At 39.9% G+C, this 17,259-nt stretch overlaps 1 protein-coding gene across 5 annotated transcripts in view; it reads right to left on the reverse strand.

Moving 5' to 3' along the window:
* Trappc9 (trafficking protein particle complex 9) overlaps positions 1 to 17,259 on the reverse strand; it is a 632,072-nt gene that overhangs the window by 213,483 nt on the left and 401,330 nt on the right. For all 5 annotated transcript variants that reach the window (XM_013521334.1, XM_013521333.1, XM_013521332.1 and 2 more), the window contains one exon: positions 1,982 to 2,092. In XM_013521334.1, coding sequence (XP_013376788.1) covers positions 1,982 to 2,092 — 111 coding nt within the window. The remainder of the gene's footprint in view (positions 1 to 1,981; positions 2,093 to 17,259) is intronic.

A 17,259-nucleotide genomic window follows, 5' to 3' on the forward strand; every position in this document is an offset into this window, starting at 1 on the left:
TGTGGCTATATATAGAGAGAGAGACAGTAAGAGTAATAAATAAAACATGCATGTAGATACCACCACCACCACCAAAACATGAGCCACCTGAGGATGAAAGGAAGATGGCATGAGGTAGGTGGGCACTAGGATTTAGCTATGTTTTATTTTACTTTCCCCAACATTTTCTTTTGAAACCGCTCACATATAAAGTTGAAAGAATGTCACAGTAAATACTGTACTGTGTGTCCACTGGGAGACACTGCAGTGAACATTGTTCTCTGTCTGTCCCTCTGCCCTTCTCTCTGCCTACCTATTAACCCATCTGACCTGCTATGCAATTCAAAGACTACTGTAGACATCATAGATCCCGTTATAGCCTATATCTAGATGTTTCCCAAAGGCTCATGCACTCCTAGGTGGGGCTTCGGGGAGTGACTGGATCACAGGTGGGATGAGTGATACTGGATTAGCACATTGTCTGGTTTAACACAGCTGGGTGTTGATGAGGGATGACCCACTTTGGGTATGAGTGGCACCAACCAATAGGCTTGTAGCCCAGGTAGAACAAAAGGGGAAGCAAAATGAAGGCTGCTGCTTCCTGCCTGTCATGCCAAAAATTGTTTCTACTCTGCCATGGCCTTCCACCATGCCTCTCTGGCTTGGAGCCACACCACTATGGACTGAAACCTCTACAAACTATGAGCTTAAAATGAACCTTTCCTCCTGTCATGTGTGGGTATATCGTTTTTGTTCCAGCAACAAGAAACTAACTAGGACAGACCCCAAGTCCTTCAGCATGTATATCTTAAATAAAGCCCCAAATCTGTTGACCATTTTTTCTTTTGATGTGAAATTCACACACAGGGAAAGGTATAAGTTAGAAGTGAATATCTGCTGGGTTTTAACAAGTGTATACACTTGTATAACTCAAACCCCTGAGTTATCCCACTCGACCATCACCCAGAAAGTTACCTTCTGCTTATTCTGTGTCACACCCATACCAGTCCCTCAGAAATAACTAACTGATGTCCTCACTTTTTCCACCGTAGACAGATTCTGCTCTTTCCAGGGTATCACATAAATGAAATCACACAATACATGCTCCTTGGAATAAGGTTCCTTTTATGCCCCATAACACCCCTGAGATTTATCATGCTCTCTCATATGAGTAGTTCATTCATTTTTGTTTTGTGGTACTACTCTGTTTGTAGGAAAATGCCACAAATTGTTCATACATTCTTCTGTAAGTATCACTAATGTTCTTTCTATTTTTTGGTTTAGGAACATTGTTGTATAAGCCTTTCTGTAATCATGTATGTTTTAAATTTTCTTGAATAAAACATATGATTGCAACAGCTGGGCAAAGGATATGTTTAGATTTTTAAGAAAGTGCCAGAATTTTTTTCACAGTGACAGTACTATTTCATACCCCTGACAACGAGGAGTGAGAGTTCCAGTTGCTTCACATCCTCACCAACAGTCATTGTTGTCATTTTTAATTTAACCATTCTGATAAATGTGTGATAAGATCTCACTGTAGTTTGGCTCTGGATTTGCATTTCCCTGTTGACTACTAATGTTAATGTCAGCTGTTTAAAAAATATTATTTCTTTAAAATAAAACAGCGACAGAGACAGACAGAGACAGAGACAGAGAGTTCTGGAGCAAATATAGAAAAATGCTTAAGTCTAGTATGTAGATATGCTAGTTTGATTTTTGTATGTTTGCAGTATTTTGCAATTAAAAATTTTTAAAATTTCCATCTAGAAGAGTATTCCCCTAAAATGCAGGGGAGAGTTGGAGGCATAGTTTCTTGGTGTGGGGAGTGGCCAGGCCTCAACCAAGGAGCTCTGCATCTTCCCAACATCATCAGCGAGCTCTGTCTGCTCAGGGACATGCCACAGCCCTGAGAATGCTCTCTGCTGGCATGCTCTCTGCCCTGGTCATGCTCCCAACCAGCTCTCACTTCCCCTTGGCTCCCTATTCACAGGCCACTTACCGCTGGCACTCCCCAGCATGAAGGATGAGCTCCTCGTTGCGTCTGGCACTGACTGTCAGCTCATGCTCTGTGGAGTTGAAGACATCCAGAAGCAGGTGGCACTGCCGGGTACTGTGTGCAAAGACAAGAGAAAGTTCAGAATTCTCCAACAGCAAAAGCAGAATAATTTTGCCTTTTTCTGTTCTCTGAGAATTTTCCACTTTTACAAGATATGTGGAAGTGTGATTTACCTTTTCATAAATGCCACTGAACACAAAGGATTACGGAGACTTATTCTGAACGTGAATGTGAGTTCTAAATATTGAGTTTGTATATCAGATTCCTCCTTGCCCCTAGGGACACATGCTTACAACTTAGCCTTTACAAAGCAAGTGGCCTTGGAAAGCAACTCAATTCTCCAAGCCTCAGCATATGGCAAGAACTAGAAGCTGAGCTCAAGTAATATCATACTCATACCTGGCACATGGTGTCATCAGTGAAGGTGATGTCCAGATAAGGAACTGTCTCAGCAATGAGAAAAATATCTTAGCTACTTCTCTCATTGTTGACATAGGAACCTTTCGGCTATCAGGTAACAAGCAAGATATGGGAACCAGAATACAAAGAACTAAATCATGAATGCTTATACATATACCACTATGAGTTTCCTACCCTGAGATGTCTATACTCATTCACCTGTGACAGATGACATAGCTTACCTAGCTACCCGCTTGGAACTTCATTCTTTGGGAGGTGAGGAAAGGAAGACAGTCAAGTTCCATTGTTCCTTGCAGCAATGGGGTGGTACATGCAGTAAAGTTCCAGCCAACAAGACACAGGTTCTGGAGACTTTCATGCCAGACAGAGGACATTGCCTTGAGAAGAGACAGATTCCACCCATAGCTTCCCATGTTCCTTTCCCTCCCACCCTAGAAGTGAGCTGCACGCCTTGAAACTCAGCAACCATTCAGAGACAAACCAAGAAAACTCAGGTTGCCGATAGCAGATGGGCCAGAAGCAGCCTGAGAACCTACAATATCCAGAGCAGTTGTTATAGCCCCACTCTGCCTCCTCCCTCCAGTCTTATTAGCTGTATGGGTGAAATATTTTTAAAAAGCCAACAACACATGCTTCATTTGTGTTAGCCACTATTTATTAGGTCTCCATTATACTTGAATGCTTGCCTAAACCCAACACAGTACTGCAAATATCAAGTATCACAGCTTGCATGTGACAGGTAATCAATAGATGTTTGCTGATTTAAACAGCATGGCCAGAGCTGACAAAGATGACAGCAACTTAGCAGAAGCACTGTCCTTCCTCCTTAAAGGGGCAGGGTAAACTGAAGTGGGCTGGTAATCAGGCAGTGATCTGTGCTCTGATCATTTCTAGCTTGTGTGACTTCAAAACATGACCTTTCAAAAGGCACTTGAATTGCAAATGCAATCCCCAAGTGTAGGTAAGGCTTTGCTAGTTCGTGGGAAAGCCAAGCCAAAGAAGGAAGAGGACTGACCTCACTGCCCACACCTCGTGGTTGCATCTCCACAGCACTAAGAGGCAGCCATCAATACCACACTTGCCACAAGGAAGAGGCGGCTCAGAAGGGAACAAAGGTCCAGGGGTGCTGACCAGGATTCCAGACCTAGAGCTCTAGATCCTTTGCCTTCACAGCAGAAAAAGACTAGGTCCCAAGGCCACACCCATCCCCTATTCTCTCTAGAAAAGGAACCAGTACACAGCCCTAGTATGCCCAGGGCCCACACATATTCACATACACAGATATGTACCCTATCAAAAGGCTACAGGAAATCTGTGAAGTATCAATTTCTCAGGGCATGCATGTGTGACTTCTGAAGGGAGGACGGAGGCAGAAGCACAGTGTCACTATTTTGGGGGCAGACTATGGTGTCGATGTGATGCTACCCATCTTCAGATGACAGGTTTGTGTTGGCTGATTCTGGAGCTCTGGGTGGCAATGAATGCCCCAGAGTTTCAGCACCTGAAAAATACTCATTAGTTCTGACAGCTGCCGACAAGAAGCCTCTTTACTCAGCTCAGAGAAAAATGAGCTTCCAAGAATGAAGATCTATTCTGCCTGTGTCATAACTTCATGAAATCTTTAATCACAGCAAAATCTTTCATCAGCAATGGAAACATGTACAACATTTATCAGAGGAGAGAAATTGAGGTGATATTTTTAAGCCTGGAATAAAAGACTCAAATAAATGTTGTTTTCACTTGCAGAACTCAGTACTTAAGAAACTGCACCAGAATGAGCAGCCTCAATACAGAGTACATTTTTGTTCTCATTGTTTTTCTGACTCACTGTCTGAGTGTGGGGGCGTTTGGACCTCGTGTTTCTATTCCTTCTAATCGCTGACATGATGATATATTGGTGGATCTTTGTTTTCTGTTACTCATAAATTAATTTCTTTTCCCAGACTGCAGGACCATTTTGGGTGCACCACAATATCATTTGCTTTATGTATCTTTCCACATCACTTTGATTTTCTTTAAGGTTCATGCTCTGTTTGAGCACAGAGTTTACTTTTAATTCTTGTTTGCTTTTTGCTTTTGTTTTTCTGGATCCATCTTTCTAAAGAACAGAGACTCCAAGAAAGCTTCCTGGAAGAACTAGGATGAGAACAAGTCTTTGTAGGATAGACAGACTTGCTGGGTTTAAGAGAAGGGAGCAAAGGCCAAGCTGCACAGTAGAGCATAATTGCTGTGGGACACTAGGGTCAAGCTGGGGGAGAGGCTCAGACTACCAGGGAAATACACTCTGTCACAAAAAGCAGTTTGTGAGACCTATCTTAGTAGGGTGGACATGCATTACTTTCTCTGTCCAGAATTGAAAATGTTATAAATTAATTCACCTAAAATAACATCAGTCGATTCCTTCCTGTGAGCTACACACTACTCTAAGCCCTTGGAATGTGGACATGAACAGGAAAGACAGGATCTCTGCTTTCATGCAAATTATACTGTGTGTATTGTGGTAGTGGGGGTAAGAAAAATAAAACAGTAAACTTTTTTGGCTTTTCAGGGGTAAAATTAGCAAAACAAGGTTCAAAGGGTTATTGAATAAAGGGTTAAAACAAAAACATCAATATTTCTAAATGTTAACTAAGAGGGTGAAATTTTAATAAAATAAATTTATAATATTAATAGTCTACAATGCAGATCAGAATAAATGTAACAAAATGTTATAATACACTTAGGTAAAGTATTATAAAGTTTTATGCAATAATAGTAAAGAAGACAAATAAATATAGAAATGTACTATGTTCAACAATGGAAAGACTTAGTATTTTTAAAAAGAAGTTGTTATGGTATAAACATGAAGATACCCTCAAAGAGTCATACATGAGGGCTTGCTCCCAAGGCAGCAATGTTCAGAGGAGAGTCCTACAAAAGTGATTACATCACGAAGGCACTAATCTCATTAACGGATTAAGGCATAGATGAGATCAAAGCTTAATGGGCTATTAGGCCCCGCTGGAGCAGGCAGGTCACTGGGGATCCCTCTCAAGGGGGCATTCTGTCCCTAACCCTTTCTGCTCTTTTTGGTTCTCTTGCTCTCCCTCTCTCTTTACTTTCTTGCTGCCATGAGGGAGGAGCTTTCCTTTGCTGTGTCCTTCTGCCATGATATGTCAGACTTGCAGCTGGCCAAACACAGACCTCTAAGACTGCGAGCCAAAATACACCTTTTCTCCTTTAAGTTACGCATGTCAGGTATTTTGCCCCAGCACAGAAGGGGACTAACACAGAAGTCATCACTTTCCAAAATTACATAAATTTAATACAATTCAATAAAAGATTCCCAACAAAGTCTTGTTTGGGGGAAAAATGTGACAAGCTATTCTAAATGGTATTCAAAGGGTCAAAAATATAACATAGAACAATGATGAGGGCGATCTCTGGAGGACTTTGGCCTACTAGGTATCAAAAATTGTTATGAAACTAGAGGTGGTCCTGGATCAGTGGTAGAAAAATACATGAATGAAAGAAAGAAAAGACAGTCCACAAGCACAAGCACAAGCATGACCATGAGGGAGCTGGAGGTACAACTAAGACAGTGATGCTGATTAATTAAAAGATACAATAAAGAGTGCTGGGGACAAATGATGATACAGACAGAAAAGTGCACACTACCGGAAGCCATGAGCAAAATAAATTCAAAGTAGACTGAATACTACCTACATATAAAAAACAATATTTTAAAACCTTTTAGGCAACCTATTCAGGACCCCTCCTGTCTCTCAGGAGGTACTCCTATTCCCCATTCCAATTCTCCAATAAATTTTCCTACATTTAAATAAATAAATAAATAAAACCTTTTAAAAAACAGTTGGTCAGCTCATGGCTCAGAAAGACAGAAGGACTTCTCAAATGAGTTATAAGATATGAAAAACATGAAAAAAATACTCTGGCTGCATTAGAATAAAGAACTTTAATGGAAAACATTACAAACCAAAGCAAAGACAAATTACTTGTGAAAGAGTATCTGCACTGCTTTAAATTGACAAATTAGAATTCTGAATTTATGGAGAATGCCTATAAATCAATAAGAAATAACTCAGTAGAAAATTAAGCAAAGGACAGGAATTGACAACTGAAATTACAGGAAATCCAGAGGTCAATAAATAGGAACAGAGGCTCAGTCCAACTAGCAGCCAGAAAAACAGAAATAAAACTCTAAGTCTATTAGAACTATTTGAATCATGGTCCAGTACCAAGATGTATGTCATCAACAGATGTGGGAGGTCTCATCCACCGTGAGCAGGGCATAGATTGCTACAACTCCTTCCGTGTGGAAATGGGGACTAACTGGTCACACTGTAGATGAAGAAACTCTGACCTAACAGACCCACTCCAGATAGCAACAGCGGGACACATTCAGAAATGTTCATTGAATACTCATGAAGGGCATTCGTGGCAACATGGTTTATAAAAGCAAAGAACTGTTTTTAATGAAGTACACATCACCTGGAAAGTGGATATGATGGGACAGTTCCAAAATGAAACCTAGGCAGAGGTGAAAACAAATTTAAGAGAACTATCTACTTTACCACAGATAAATCTTCTGTTAATAATGCTGGACAAATGAGGTCCAGAAGATAGCATAAAGTAACATGTCTATCAAATTTTTAAAATACTCTATATTGTTTATAAACATCAAACTCAGAAGAATAACCATGCCTGGTAAGTGAGGAAGAAAAATGGCTTTAGGGAGGAATATATAGAACTTTTGCAATATATTTTTATGTCTTTACATTTAAAATACAGCAAATACAATACAGAGAAATGTTAAAGTATGACAAAGCTACATGGTGGATACATTGATATCTCCTTCATCTTTTGCTGTTTCTTAGAGTTGAAATGTTTTATAAGAAATATTTTTAATTCATTTGAATACTATTGTCCTAACCTAGATCCTATCCACAAGCAGAGCCTGACAAAGGGCTTGGATACAGCCAGTGCTGGGGAAGAGCCCACAAGGTGGGGTGGCGGGAACAGACTGGCAGAGAAGAGAGAATAACGCCAACACTTTGTTGGTATGTGGTACTAAACTGGTTACCCTGCGGTGGCTGCAGCTCCATCACCCTCAGGCTTCTGAGGTGCTACAGAACTATTCGTAACTATTGTGTGCCTGTGTACACAGAAAATGAGATCATTTCTTCACCAACTCTTGCTCTCACTGGCCAAGCTTTCCACTGTGGGGTCAATTTTCATACACACATACACTGTGCAGAGTGCAGACCTGTACTCATCCAATCCTGCAGCCTCAGATGAGCCATTTAGAATATTCTAGAAAGGAAGAGATGTTCACTAGGGCTGAAGTAAGGTGCTCTCAGGTTATACCTGCATAAATCTGGTTGTCATGGCAACAGCTAGTGTAAAAAAGTAGACTGTGATATGCGGCAGAGCACAAGACTAGTATAACGCAAATAGTTTTTGAAAATAAAGTATATCTCCTGAAAATATCAACAGAAATTAAGATATGACTTAAAATTTGATGGTAAACAAGGTCCTCTCTGAAGAAATAATGTGTTACCAGAGGCTCACATGACAAAGAAGTAATCCTGTGAAGGTCTTGGAGGAGAGCTTTCCAGAAAGAATAAGCAATTATATAAAAATCTTAAACCACAATGTGTGATCACGAAACAAGTGAAGAAGAGAGTGGCATAAGATTAATGACAGAGAAAAGGTCGCAGAAAAAATATTGATTTCATTCTAAGCATTATAAGGAGGTAGTTTGAGAATTTTAAGCAAATGAGTGACATGAATTAGTTTATGAAAAAAGAAAAGATGAGTTCTAATTCTGGAAAATATGTAGTAAGCACAATCTATCCTGTCTCTCCTACGGACTGCAACTGAATTCTATCTATAAATCACAACTAGAATGGATGGAGCTAAAGACTCAAGTAAAATGCAGAAGGTGAATCAAAGTAGGGACCACAGATCAAAGTTCTGAACAGAGAATGAGGCAGATTGCCCACCATCGTAGCAGAACTAAACTGAAAAGTAGCCAGGGGCTTTGGGATACACCCTGGGGCTAGGGAGTATGCCCCAGTGACTTCGTGATACAGCGTGATAGCTCAGGGATGTGTGTAAGGGATGGCAGAAAGAGCTACAGAAGCCTGCCTCCCTGGTCCAACTAGTTAGGAAGGTTTCATAAAGGAAGAAAGAGGAGGATCCCTGGCTTTCCCTTTCTTTTTCCATACCTTGTCCCAGCCATCATAGGTAGCACCCTGCGTTCAGGATCCCACTTCTCCCTGATCAGCAGCTGAGGTCCCAAGCCAGGGTACCTACTCCCATCACTTTGGTTTCCCCTACCCCCATGCTTCTGGCCAACTAGTGCCACATTAGACATAGAGAATGGGGAACTCAAATTATGGTTTGCAGCAGGCACATACAGAATGAAGCCTTCATGGAAAGTACTTAGGCGATAAGAAATAGGACAGAGATTGAGAGAGCAGCCTGACAAAGATATGGATGATCTCCTGGTCTCATCATGAAGTGCAACAAAGGAAATCAGACCTTGACCAGCAAACCCAAAGCTTCAAACCTGAGCTCCAGAGAACATCCTGGGTGGCACAAGTGGGGCTGGTCCAGAGAGTACCACAGATGCTTTGACACTGGAGATGCAGCGCAGTCTACTTGAAGCATTTGGGACTGTGCCAAAAACAAAACAAAAGACCCTGTGGACTGACTACCAGCTAAAACAAAATTATCTACATTCTCCTCAAACAAGACTATAATATCTCACAGGATTATATTTAAATATATAAAACAAAACTAGAAAAAAAAGTCAGCAGAGGAAAACAGCAGCTCCCAAGGGAATAAAACCAGCAGGCAAGAACCTTGATTGTTTTACAGAAAAAGACTTTAAACACAGTCCAAGACATAGATGTGAGCATACCTGAAACCTAAGAAAAGAGAAAAATTGCAGCAAAGAAAAGTGGTCTAAAGATCAATGAAGAGAAACTGAAAAATACTGAACTGAAAAATTCACCAGATGGTAAAGCATATTAGTAGCTGGGAGGACACATAGACATAAGATAAGACAGGTTGTAGAATAAATAAATAATGCCATTGACCACCTGGATTAGACTGGCACTCAAGGAGCACACCACCCCAATACAGCAGAATACTCATAATTCTCAAGTATATATGTACCACACTTAACCAAGAACCATATTTCAGGCCATGGGGTGGGTGGGTGTCCTAAGAACTACAAAATCATGGAAATCACATCAAATGTGGTTTTGGACCACAAAGAAAATAAAATAGAGAATTTGAAAGCAGATACATAAATAAATCATCTAATAAAAACAACTAAGAGGAAAAAAAGTCAGTGGAAAAAAGTAGCCCAATGGGACCAAACAAAAAACCCCAAAACCCACCCTGAAAATGATGTCATAGAAAACACAGATACAAAGAAAAAAAACACGCAGCTTTTGAAGAAATGGCTGAAAATCCTGACTTGCAGATAATGAAGACTCACCAAAGGACCTGAAGAAAAGAAGGGACATACCATGTTTGAGAGCGCTTTAGCATCTGGTGAGAGGAAGAATTACAAAGGGAAAGCCTGAAGGCAAAGTGACTTGGAAGGTTGTGACAGCTACCCCAGAAAGATGACAGGGCTGGTCCCAGCTGGAAGATGGCCTGACAAAAGAGGGCCAAGTCAACACATGGCTGCTAAAGCACCAGAGATAGCAGTGATAGCTGCGCATGCGTAGAAGCATTTCCTTCCTGGTAACTGACCAGATAGGTCTCGGGAGAGGTCTCAGAGGTTCATATTATTGAGGGAGGAAGGATGTCTGTGTCTGATTTTTAAAAATTTTTTAAACATTATTTTAAAAATTCTCCCTTAGGAAAAATATATCGAATGGCTGTACTTTAAAAGACACATACAATAATGAACACTGGCAAGGAGGTAAAAAAAAATCAGAATACTCACACTCTGCTGGTAGGAAGGCAAAATGGTGCCACCAACTTTGGAAAATAATGTGGCAACTCTTTAAACACTTAAACACAGAGTTACTGCACAATCCAGCAGTTCTACTCCTGGGTTTATTCCCAGTAAAAATAAAAACATACATCTATGCAAAAACCTTTACATAATGGTTTGTGATAGCCAGAAAGTGTAATCAACCCAAATGTCCAGAAGTAATGAACAAAATGTGCTATATCCATGCAGCAGCAATAAAAATAATGACATACCGATACTTGTGGCAATATTACACTCAGTGAAAGAAGCCAGTCAAATGTTATCTAGAATAAGAAAATATATCAGCAGTTGCCTAGGCAGGAGGAGTGGAGGAGGGGAAGGGGAACAAGTGAATAGGGGCTGGGTTTATATTGATATTATGAAAAGGTCTAAAATTAGATTGCTGTGATGGCTGAACAATGCTGTGACTGTTAAAACACTGAACTATGCAACTTAAGTGGGCAAATTACATAGCAGAAAAAATTACATTTCAATAAAGGTATTTTGAAAGAAAGAAATCATTTGAAATTCTGAAGGTATAGGAAGCTGGACTGGAGATCAGATACACCCCTTATGGAATAGTTACATCACTGCTGTATCTCTCTACTGACCAACACACAGCCCCAAAGCAGCTTTGGTGAAGATACCGCTGGAGTTCTGTTAAACTGCCCAATTTGTACTCATAATGGGCCATTGGTTAGAGAAAAGAGCCATGAAGAGCACACAGTAATGAAGGGCATAAAAACGGTGCTGCGGTTGTGCCTCTGGGTGACTGTCACCCAGTCTATGAGCTGCGTTCATCTCATCACAATTCATTTGTAGCACATCAAAATACTTGTAGAACATCAAAACACAATGTTGAACAGATTACATACAATGATGACTATTTCCAATTTAGCTTTGCATTTCTGGGAATAAAGACAAGATAAATTCACAAAAGATAAGTACTTGCAAATGACAACTTGAAATCATGTTTCCTATACTATTATTTAGAAATTAAACTCCATGGGGATTAAACAAACAAACCAAAAGAACTTTAAAAATGCAAGAATTCCAAGCCTGAGTTCAAAAAGAAATTGACCAGTTGTTGACACTGAACAATCTATCTTTCAATATCCAATCTCTATTTTTAATTTATGTTTATAAAATTGGGCCCTTAAATATGACAGCCAGTGTATAATACTTATTAAAGAGGAAAAAATTTAATTTTGTATTTAAAAAGTATTTAATACCATTTTAGATGAACATTGACATATAACATTTAATAACACTACATTAATATATAATATGATAGATAATATCATATAATATTTAATAATATGCCAAGTTAAACTAAAATATGAGTCACTTCTTGATTTTAAGCAACCTGTATCCTAGGACAGGCTCTTGAAGATATACCCATGAGCAGAGACAGAAAAACGTGAAGCAGTTCTCTAGAAGCAGGACACTTGGAAGGGTCACAACTGGTTGACACTAGAGCCAGGGGCCCTGTGTGTTAACCACAGGCTCAATATCAAGCCTGCTCCTGTCCATGACAGACTGGGCCCTAGTTCCTGGCCTACACAGACTCACAGTATGGTCATCACTGGAAAGACAACCAAAATCATGCTAATTCTTTCAGGGATGTAAGCCAACAGGTGAGGGCTGGGTTGTAGGAAATACATTCCATTATTCAGCATTCTTCCAACCCAAGAGTCTGAACTGACCAAACTAATGGCAGTCTCAGGATGAGTGTGGTGCTGGTTACGGCTTTGGCAGAAGTTTACAAAGGCTCTCCAGCCCCTGGCTCTCCAAGGTAGGCCTCCCCTGGGCTTCCCATGATGGTGACCAACGGGAAACAGGTGAAGCTGAGGGCCTCAGGTAAGGGCTTCCTTCTGGGCTGCACAATTCTCACCAACCAACAGCATGGACTACACTGGCTGTGCTATGTCTCTTCACTTTGGGAAAGGGGCTTTACCTAGCCCACTTCTTTCTGAGAACTCCTGAGATATCATGCTGATGGCCATGCTGAATTATGAACTCTGCAGGAGCAGCGCCTCCCCCCAGTCCCCACCCCAGCCTATCATGTGTCCTCCACAACAGACACTGTGTTATGGACACATACTGTTTTTAAAAAGTGAGACAGCTGGTTGTACTTTAAAATATCAAGAAGGAGTCTTATTTTGACACTTAAAATCATTCCTTTCAATATTTATTTGCTAAGTATTCCAGTCATAGACTTGAAAATGTTTTAACCTTGTAGGGAAATCCAGGTGTAAGGTGTGTAGGATTTCTCTGTATATATATATTTTTTGCAACTTCATATGAATCTAGAATTAAGTACAGAAAAAAATGGCATGGGTCTGAATCAAAACAATAGAATCCAAATATTCCTTCTAGTTTCAGGTGGGGGGAAGGAGAGGGAGAAGAGGGGGAAGAAAAAGGAAGAAGAGGGAGAAGGAGGAGGAAAAAGAAGAGGAAGAGAAGCAGGAAGAAGAAGGAGGAACAGGAAGAAGAAGACGAGGAGGAGAAGGAGGAGGAGGAGAGGGAAGAGGAAAAAGAGGAGGAAGAGGAGGAAGAGGAGAAGAAGAAAAGAAATTTCGTAATTGCTTCCGGGCTCAGACACCTAATGGAATTAGAATCAGTTTTTCCCCTATAGAATATACTTATCCTGAAAAAAGAAAGATATTAAATCCTTAGTATTTCAGCAGAGCATCAGTAGCACCCAGCTTCCACAGTTGATCAGGTAACAGTTTAAAATAACCTCTGTGTGCAAACATGGTAACCCTGTTAGGAGAACATGCTAATACTGGCAAGACACTGGGAGGTTGAGGTAAACAGGCAATGGCCCAGGTCAAGATGCATGTAGGAAATGCAATGAGCAAAGATCAGGAGAAACTATCATGGGTTTGATCAAAACAATGTAAGTGGGAAAAGAATAGTGAACAATAATTTGTATTTATTTACACTTTGTACTTGTTAAATTATCAAAAAAATATTTTAAAGCCTGTTTCTCCTCAAATCTGCCATCTCAGTGCATGGCATCTCCATTATCCCAGCCTCTCAGGACAAAATCTTTACATTGCCATACCTACATCAGAGCAATTCTTTACCTTCACAGTATATCCAGAACCTCGTCAGTGACTGCTGGATGATCGCAACAGCCACCTGATTGGCCCTTTCTCTGATGCAGCTCTACTTTTTCCTCATAGCACTTATCACCCAGCACATTTATGTTTGTTGTCTACATTACTGGGTGCACCTATCATCCTGTATATTTATTTTTATTGCCTATCTCTCCCTGATGAAATGTAAACTCTTTAAGCATAAGTTTTACTTTATTCCTTGCTATGTGTTCAGTATCTAGGATAGTGCTTAGTACAGAACAGAATGCAAAGAAATATTTGTTCCAAGAAGAAAGTAAAGGAAGAGGGAAGGGAGTGAGCGAGGGAGGGACAGAAAGAAGGAAATGGGAAGGAAGGGAGAATGCAGTGCTGATAAGGCTTGAAAAATATCTACCATGATAAAACTCTCTCTTAAACCAGCCTATGTCACAAGCTCTGAGCATATACTCCCTGCAGAACTGAGTTGTCCCTACCGGTGGGGACGGGGGCTGGAAAGGATGCAGAGCAAATGCTATGTCTCAAGAGGTATGATGGCATGATTTCTATTAATAATGCAATACCACTACACCCTATCCTCCTCAGAAGAGTTTATTTTCCACACAGCTCAGAGCAGGAAAGTCTGAGATTGGATCATTTATTGTAACAGGCTAGAAAGAAATTGCTCCTCGGGAGAAAGGGAAGTTTCAAGTTCAGACAGGGACAGTATGGCCTAATCCATTTCAATCTAGTCCCTACCAACATCACCGGGCAGCTCTGTGTAAAATGTGAATCTCAGAGGTAATTGATCTTCTAAATAACAGTCAACTGAGACCTATGTATACCCCAGAGGGAAAATGGTAAAAAAATAATAGTAACAATGAGATTCCAATCACATCCATATTATGCTGTGGCACTTAGACAATACTGCCTCTTTGTTGTTTAATTTGATTCTCTTAACATCCTGACTAGGGTAGTAGAGCTAAGATGACACATGGAGAGGGACAGGAGACTGGAAGCCAGGAGAGGCATGCAGACTTCTCCAGAGGAACAAGTCTCTCACAAAGGCTGGAGCAGAAGAAGAAATCAAAACCCAGGTCACAGAATATACAGGTCATACAAGTATGACCAAAAGCTTCAGTTTGTTGCCTAGAAGTCCACAGTTGTAGCCACACCTCTGCATCCACTGATATACACCACAAGGTGAGCTCCTGGATACCTACAGGTAGTAACACCACTCCCCAGGGCTCTCTGGAGTGGAAATGGGATGCTGAGCACACTGTACCTGGACACTCCCTGAAATATATTATACCCTTCTTCCCCATTCTCTTTTAGAAAACTGTCTAACATTTAAAAGAAGTACCACTAAGAAAAACTGCAGGAATTGTTAATACAATACTAATAAGACCCACAGACCATCACTGGAGCAAATAACCCATAACCATTTGTACTTTATTTCACAACAGAATAGGTAATTCTGTTTGTGCCAACTGTAGTGATCTTTTGACACATATTTCGCTTCTGTCTGCACTAAAATGAGCCTGACTCTCCATGCAGACTCAAACAGGCAGCTGTCCATACTTCAACAGCCATGAAGCCAGGATATCTAGATGTAGGTCTGTTACCCCCAAGCCATGTAAGCCTGGGCAAATCATATAACCTCCATGGGCTTCATTTGCAATGCAAATGTGTTGAAACAGGCCACCTCTGGGGATGACTGTAACTCTTAACAGGTATCATGCACACAGAAAATCCTTACCTGTGAGCAAATGAAAAACAATGAATTCATAACACAGTGTCACATCACTGCCATAAACTGCAAACATTGCCCAGTGCATATTAATTTTGCTATAGTCCAGATCATGCAATATATACAGATCTCTAAGAAAAACACAACTTCAGCTTCTTTCCAGATTTCATTGAGCTCAAAATCTAGAGAGGAAAGCAGAAATGCACTGAGTTTTCCCTACTCCTCTCAAAGGCTAGGTGGTAAAACCCTGGTATTGTTCAAGAATTAATACCACGTTCAACACCTATGACATCATTCCAGACCTCTGGTTAAAATTAAGTGCACTCTTCAATTCTATATATAGCTTGACATATGAGCATCAGACATTTTTGAAATCAAGGTGTAATTCACATACAATGAAAGACACACATCTGAAGCATGTAGATTGATGATGTCTTATGTTCCACAGCCATGGAAGACATACCCCTACCAAGACACACATTTTATCAAGGCAGAAATGCCTATCCTGGTCTGCCCAGTACTGAGAGCTTTCCAAAAATATCAGAGGCAAAGCAGGAGAAATCCCAGGTAAAACTGGGGTAGCCAATAACCTGTTTCCCTTCCAGGATACCCCCTATCCCAGCCCAACTTAACCCATAGTCAATCTTTAGATTGCTTTTAGGAATGATGAGATTTCCTGTTTTTGAACAGATGAGATTTCCTGTCCCAGGAATCTGCATAAATGGAATCATAGAAAGTGTTTTCTGGTGTGACTAGAGTCCTCTGATCTGTGTTCATGACTCTGAGCTCCATGATGTTACACATACCAGAAGTTTGGCTGAATGGTATTGCAGTGTATGGCTGCACCACAAACTGCTTATTTATTCACCTGCCCACAAAGATTTGGGGTTGTTTCCACTTCAGAGTTATTTAAGAATAAAGCTATTACAAAATTCTCATAAGGGTCTGTTTAAGGGTATCACTCAATTTTTATTTCACTTGAGTAAATATCTAGGAATGAAACTGCTAGATCACTGGGGACGTATATGTTTAAAATCATGAAGAACTGCAGGACCAATAACCTAAAGCAGCGGTCTCATGGTCCATCCCCACAAATACATTATATGAATTCCAGTTGCTTCTCATTCACACCAACATTTATTGTCAGGTTTTTGTAACTTCAGTCATTCTAGCAGGTAAAGAATGGAATCTGAATGTAGTTTTATAATTCCCTAAAGATCAACAATATGGGTCACTTTTCTGGTAATTGTATGTCATGAGAAATATTTGTTCTAATATTACAGTATATTTTACAATATAACTCGCTTTTTGATGAGCATAAGTTTTTAATTTTGGTGAAATTCATCTCCTATCTATTTTTCATTTTATGGTTAGCTGTTTCTGATCCCATCTAAAAAAATCAAAGGCCCCAAAGACCAGAAGATGTTCTGCAAGATTTTCTTTAAGGAGAAAGAGAAGATTTTACTTTCCTATGAAATTCTCTTTGAATCTTGCTAAAAAAAAAACCGCTGTCATATTATTCAGAACTATTTCCTGACTATCTACTATGGTCCAATAATCTCTTTGTCTATCTTTACACCAATAACACTTTTCTCATTACTGTAATTTTACATTAAGTCTAAAACATATAGCCTATATTTTCTGACTTTGTTTTTCTAGACCAAGTACTCTGTCCATGCTAGACTACTCCATTTTAAAATATTTTATATAAACTACTTCTCAATTTCCGCTAAAAATACTACAAGGCTTATGATTGAGAGTGTATTGAATTTATAATTAGTGATGGTAAAATGGGTATCTTAATAATAATTGACTCCTCGAATTGATAATTTTGGTAACCCTCTCCAATTATTCCTTTATATTTTCTCATTTTTTTCAGGTAGGGATTACATTTTTACAAATTTATTTGTGTTTCATGGGGTTTTTTTGTTACATACATTATTTTCAAAATTTCATTTTCAAACTGTTAGGT

This window comes from Chinchilla lanigera, unplaced genomic scaffold (assembly GCF_000276665.1).
Source record: "Chinchilla lanigera isolate Chin_1 unplaced genomic scaffold, ChiLan1.0 scaffold00060, whole genome shotgun sequence".
NCBI lineage: Eukaryota > Metazoa > Chordata > Mammalia > Rodentia > Chinchillidae > Chinchilla > Chinchilla lanigera.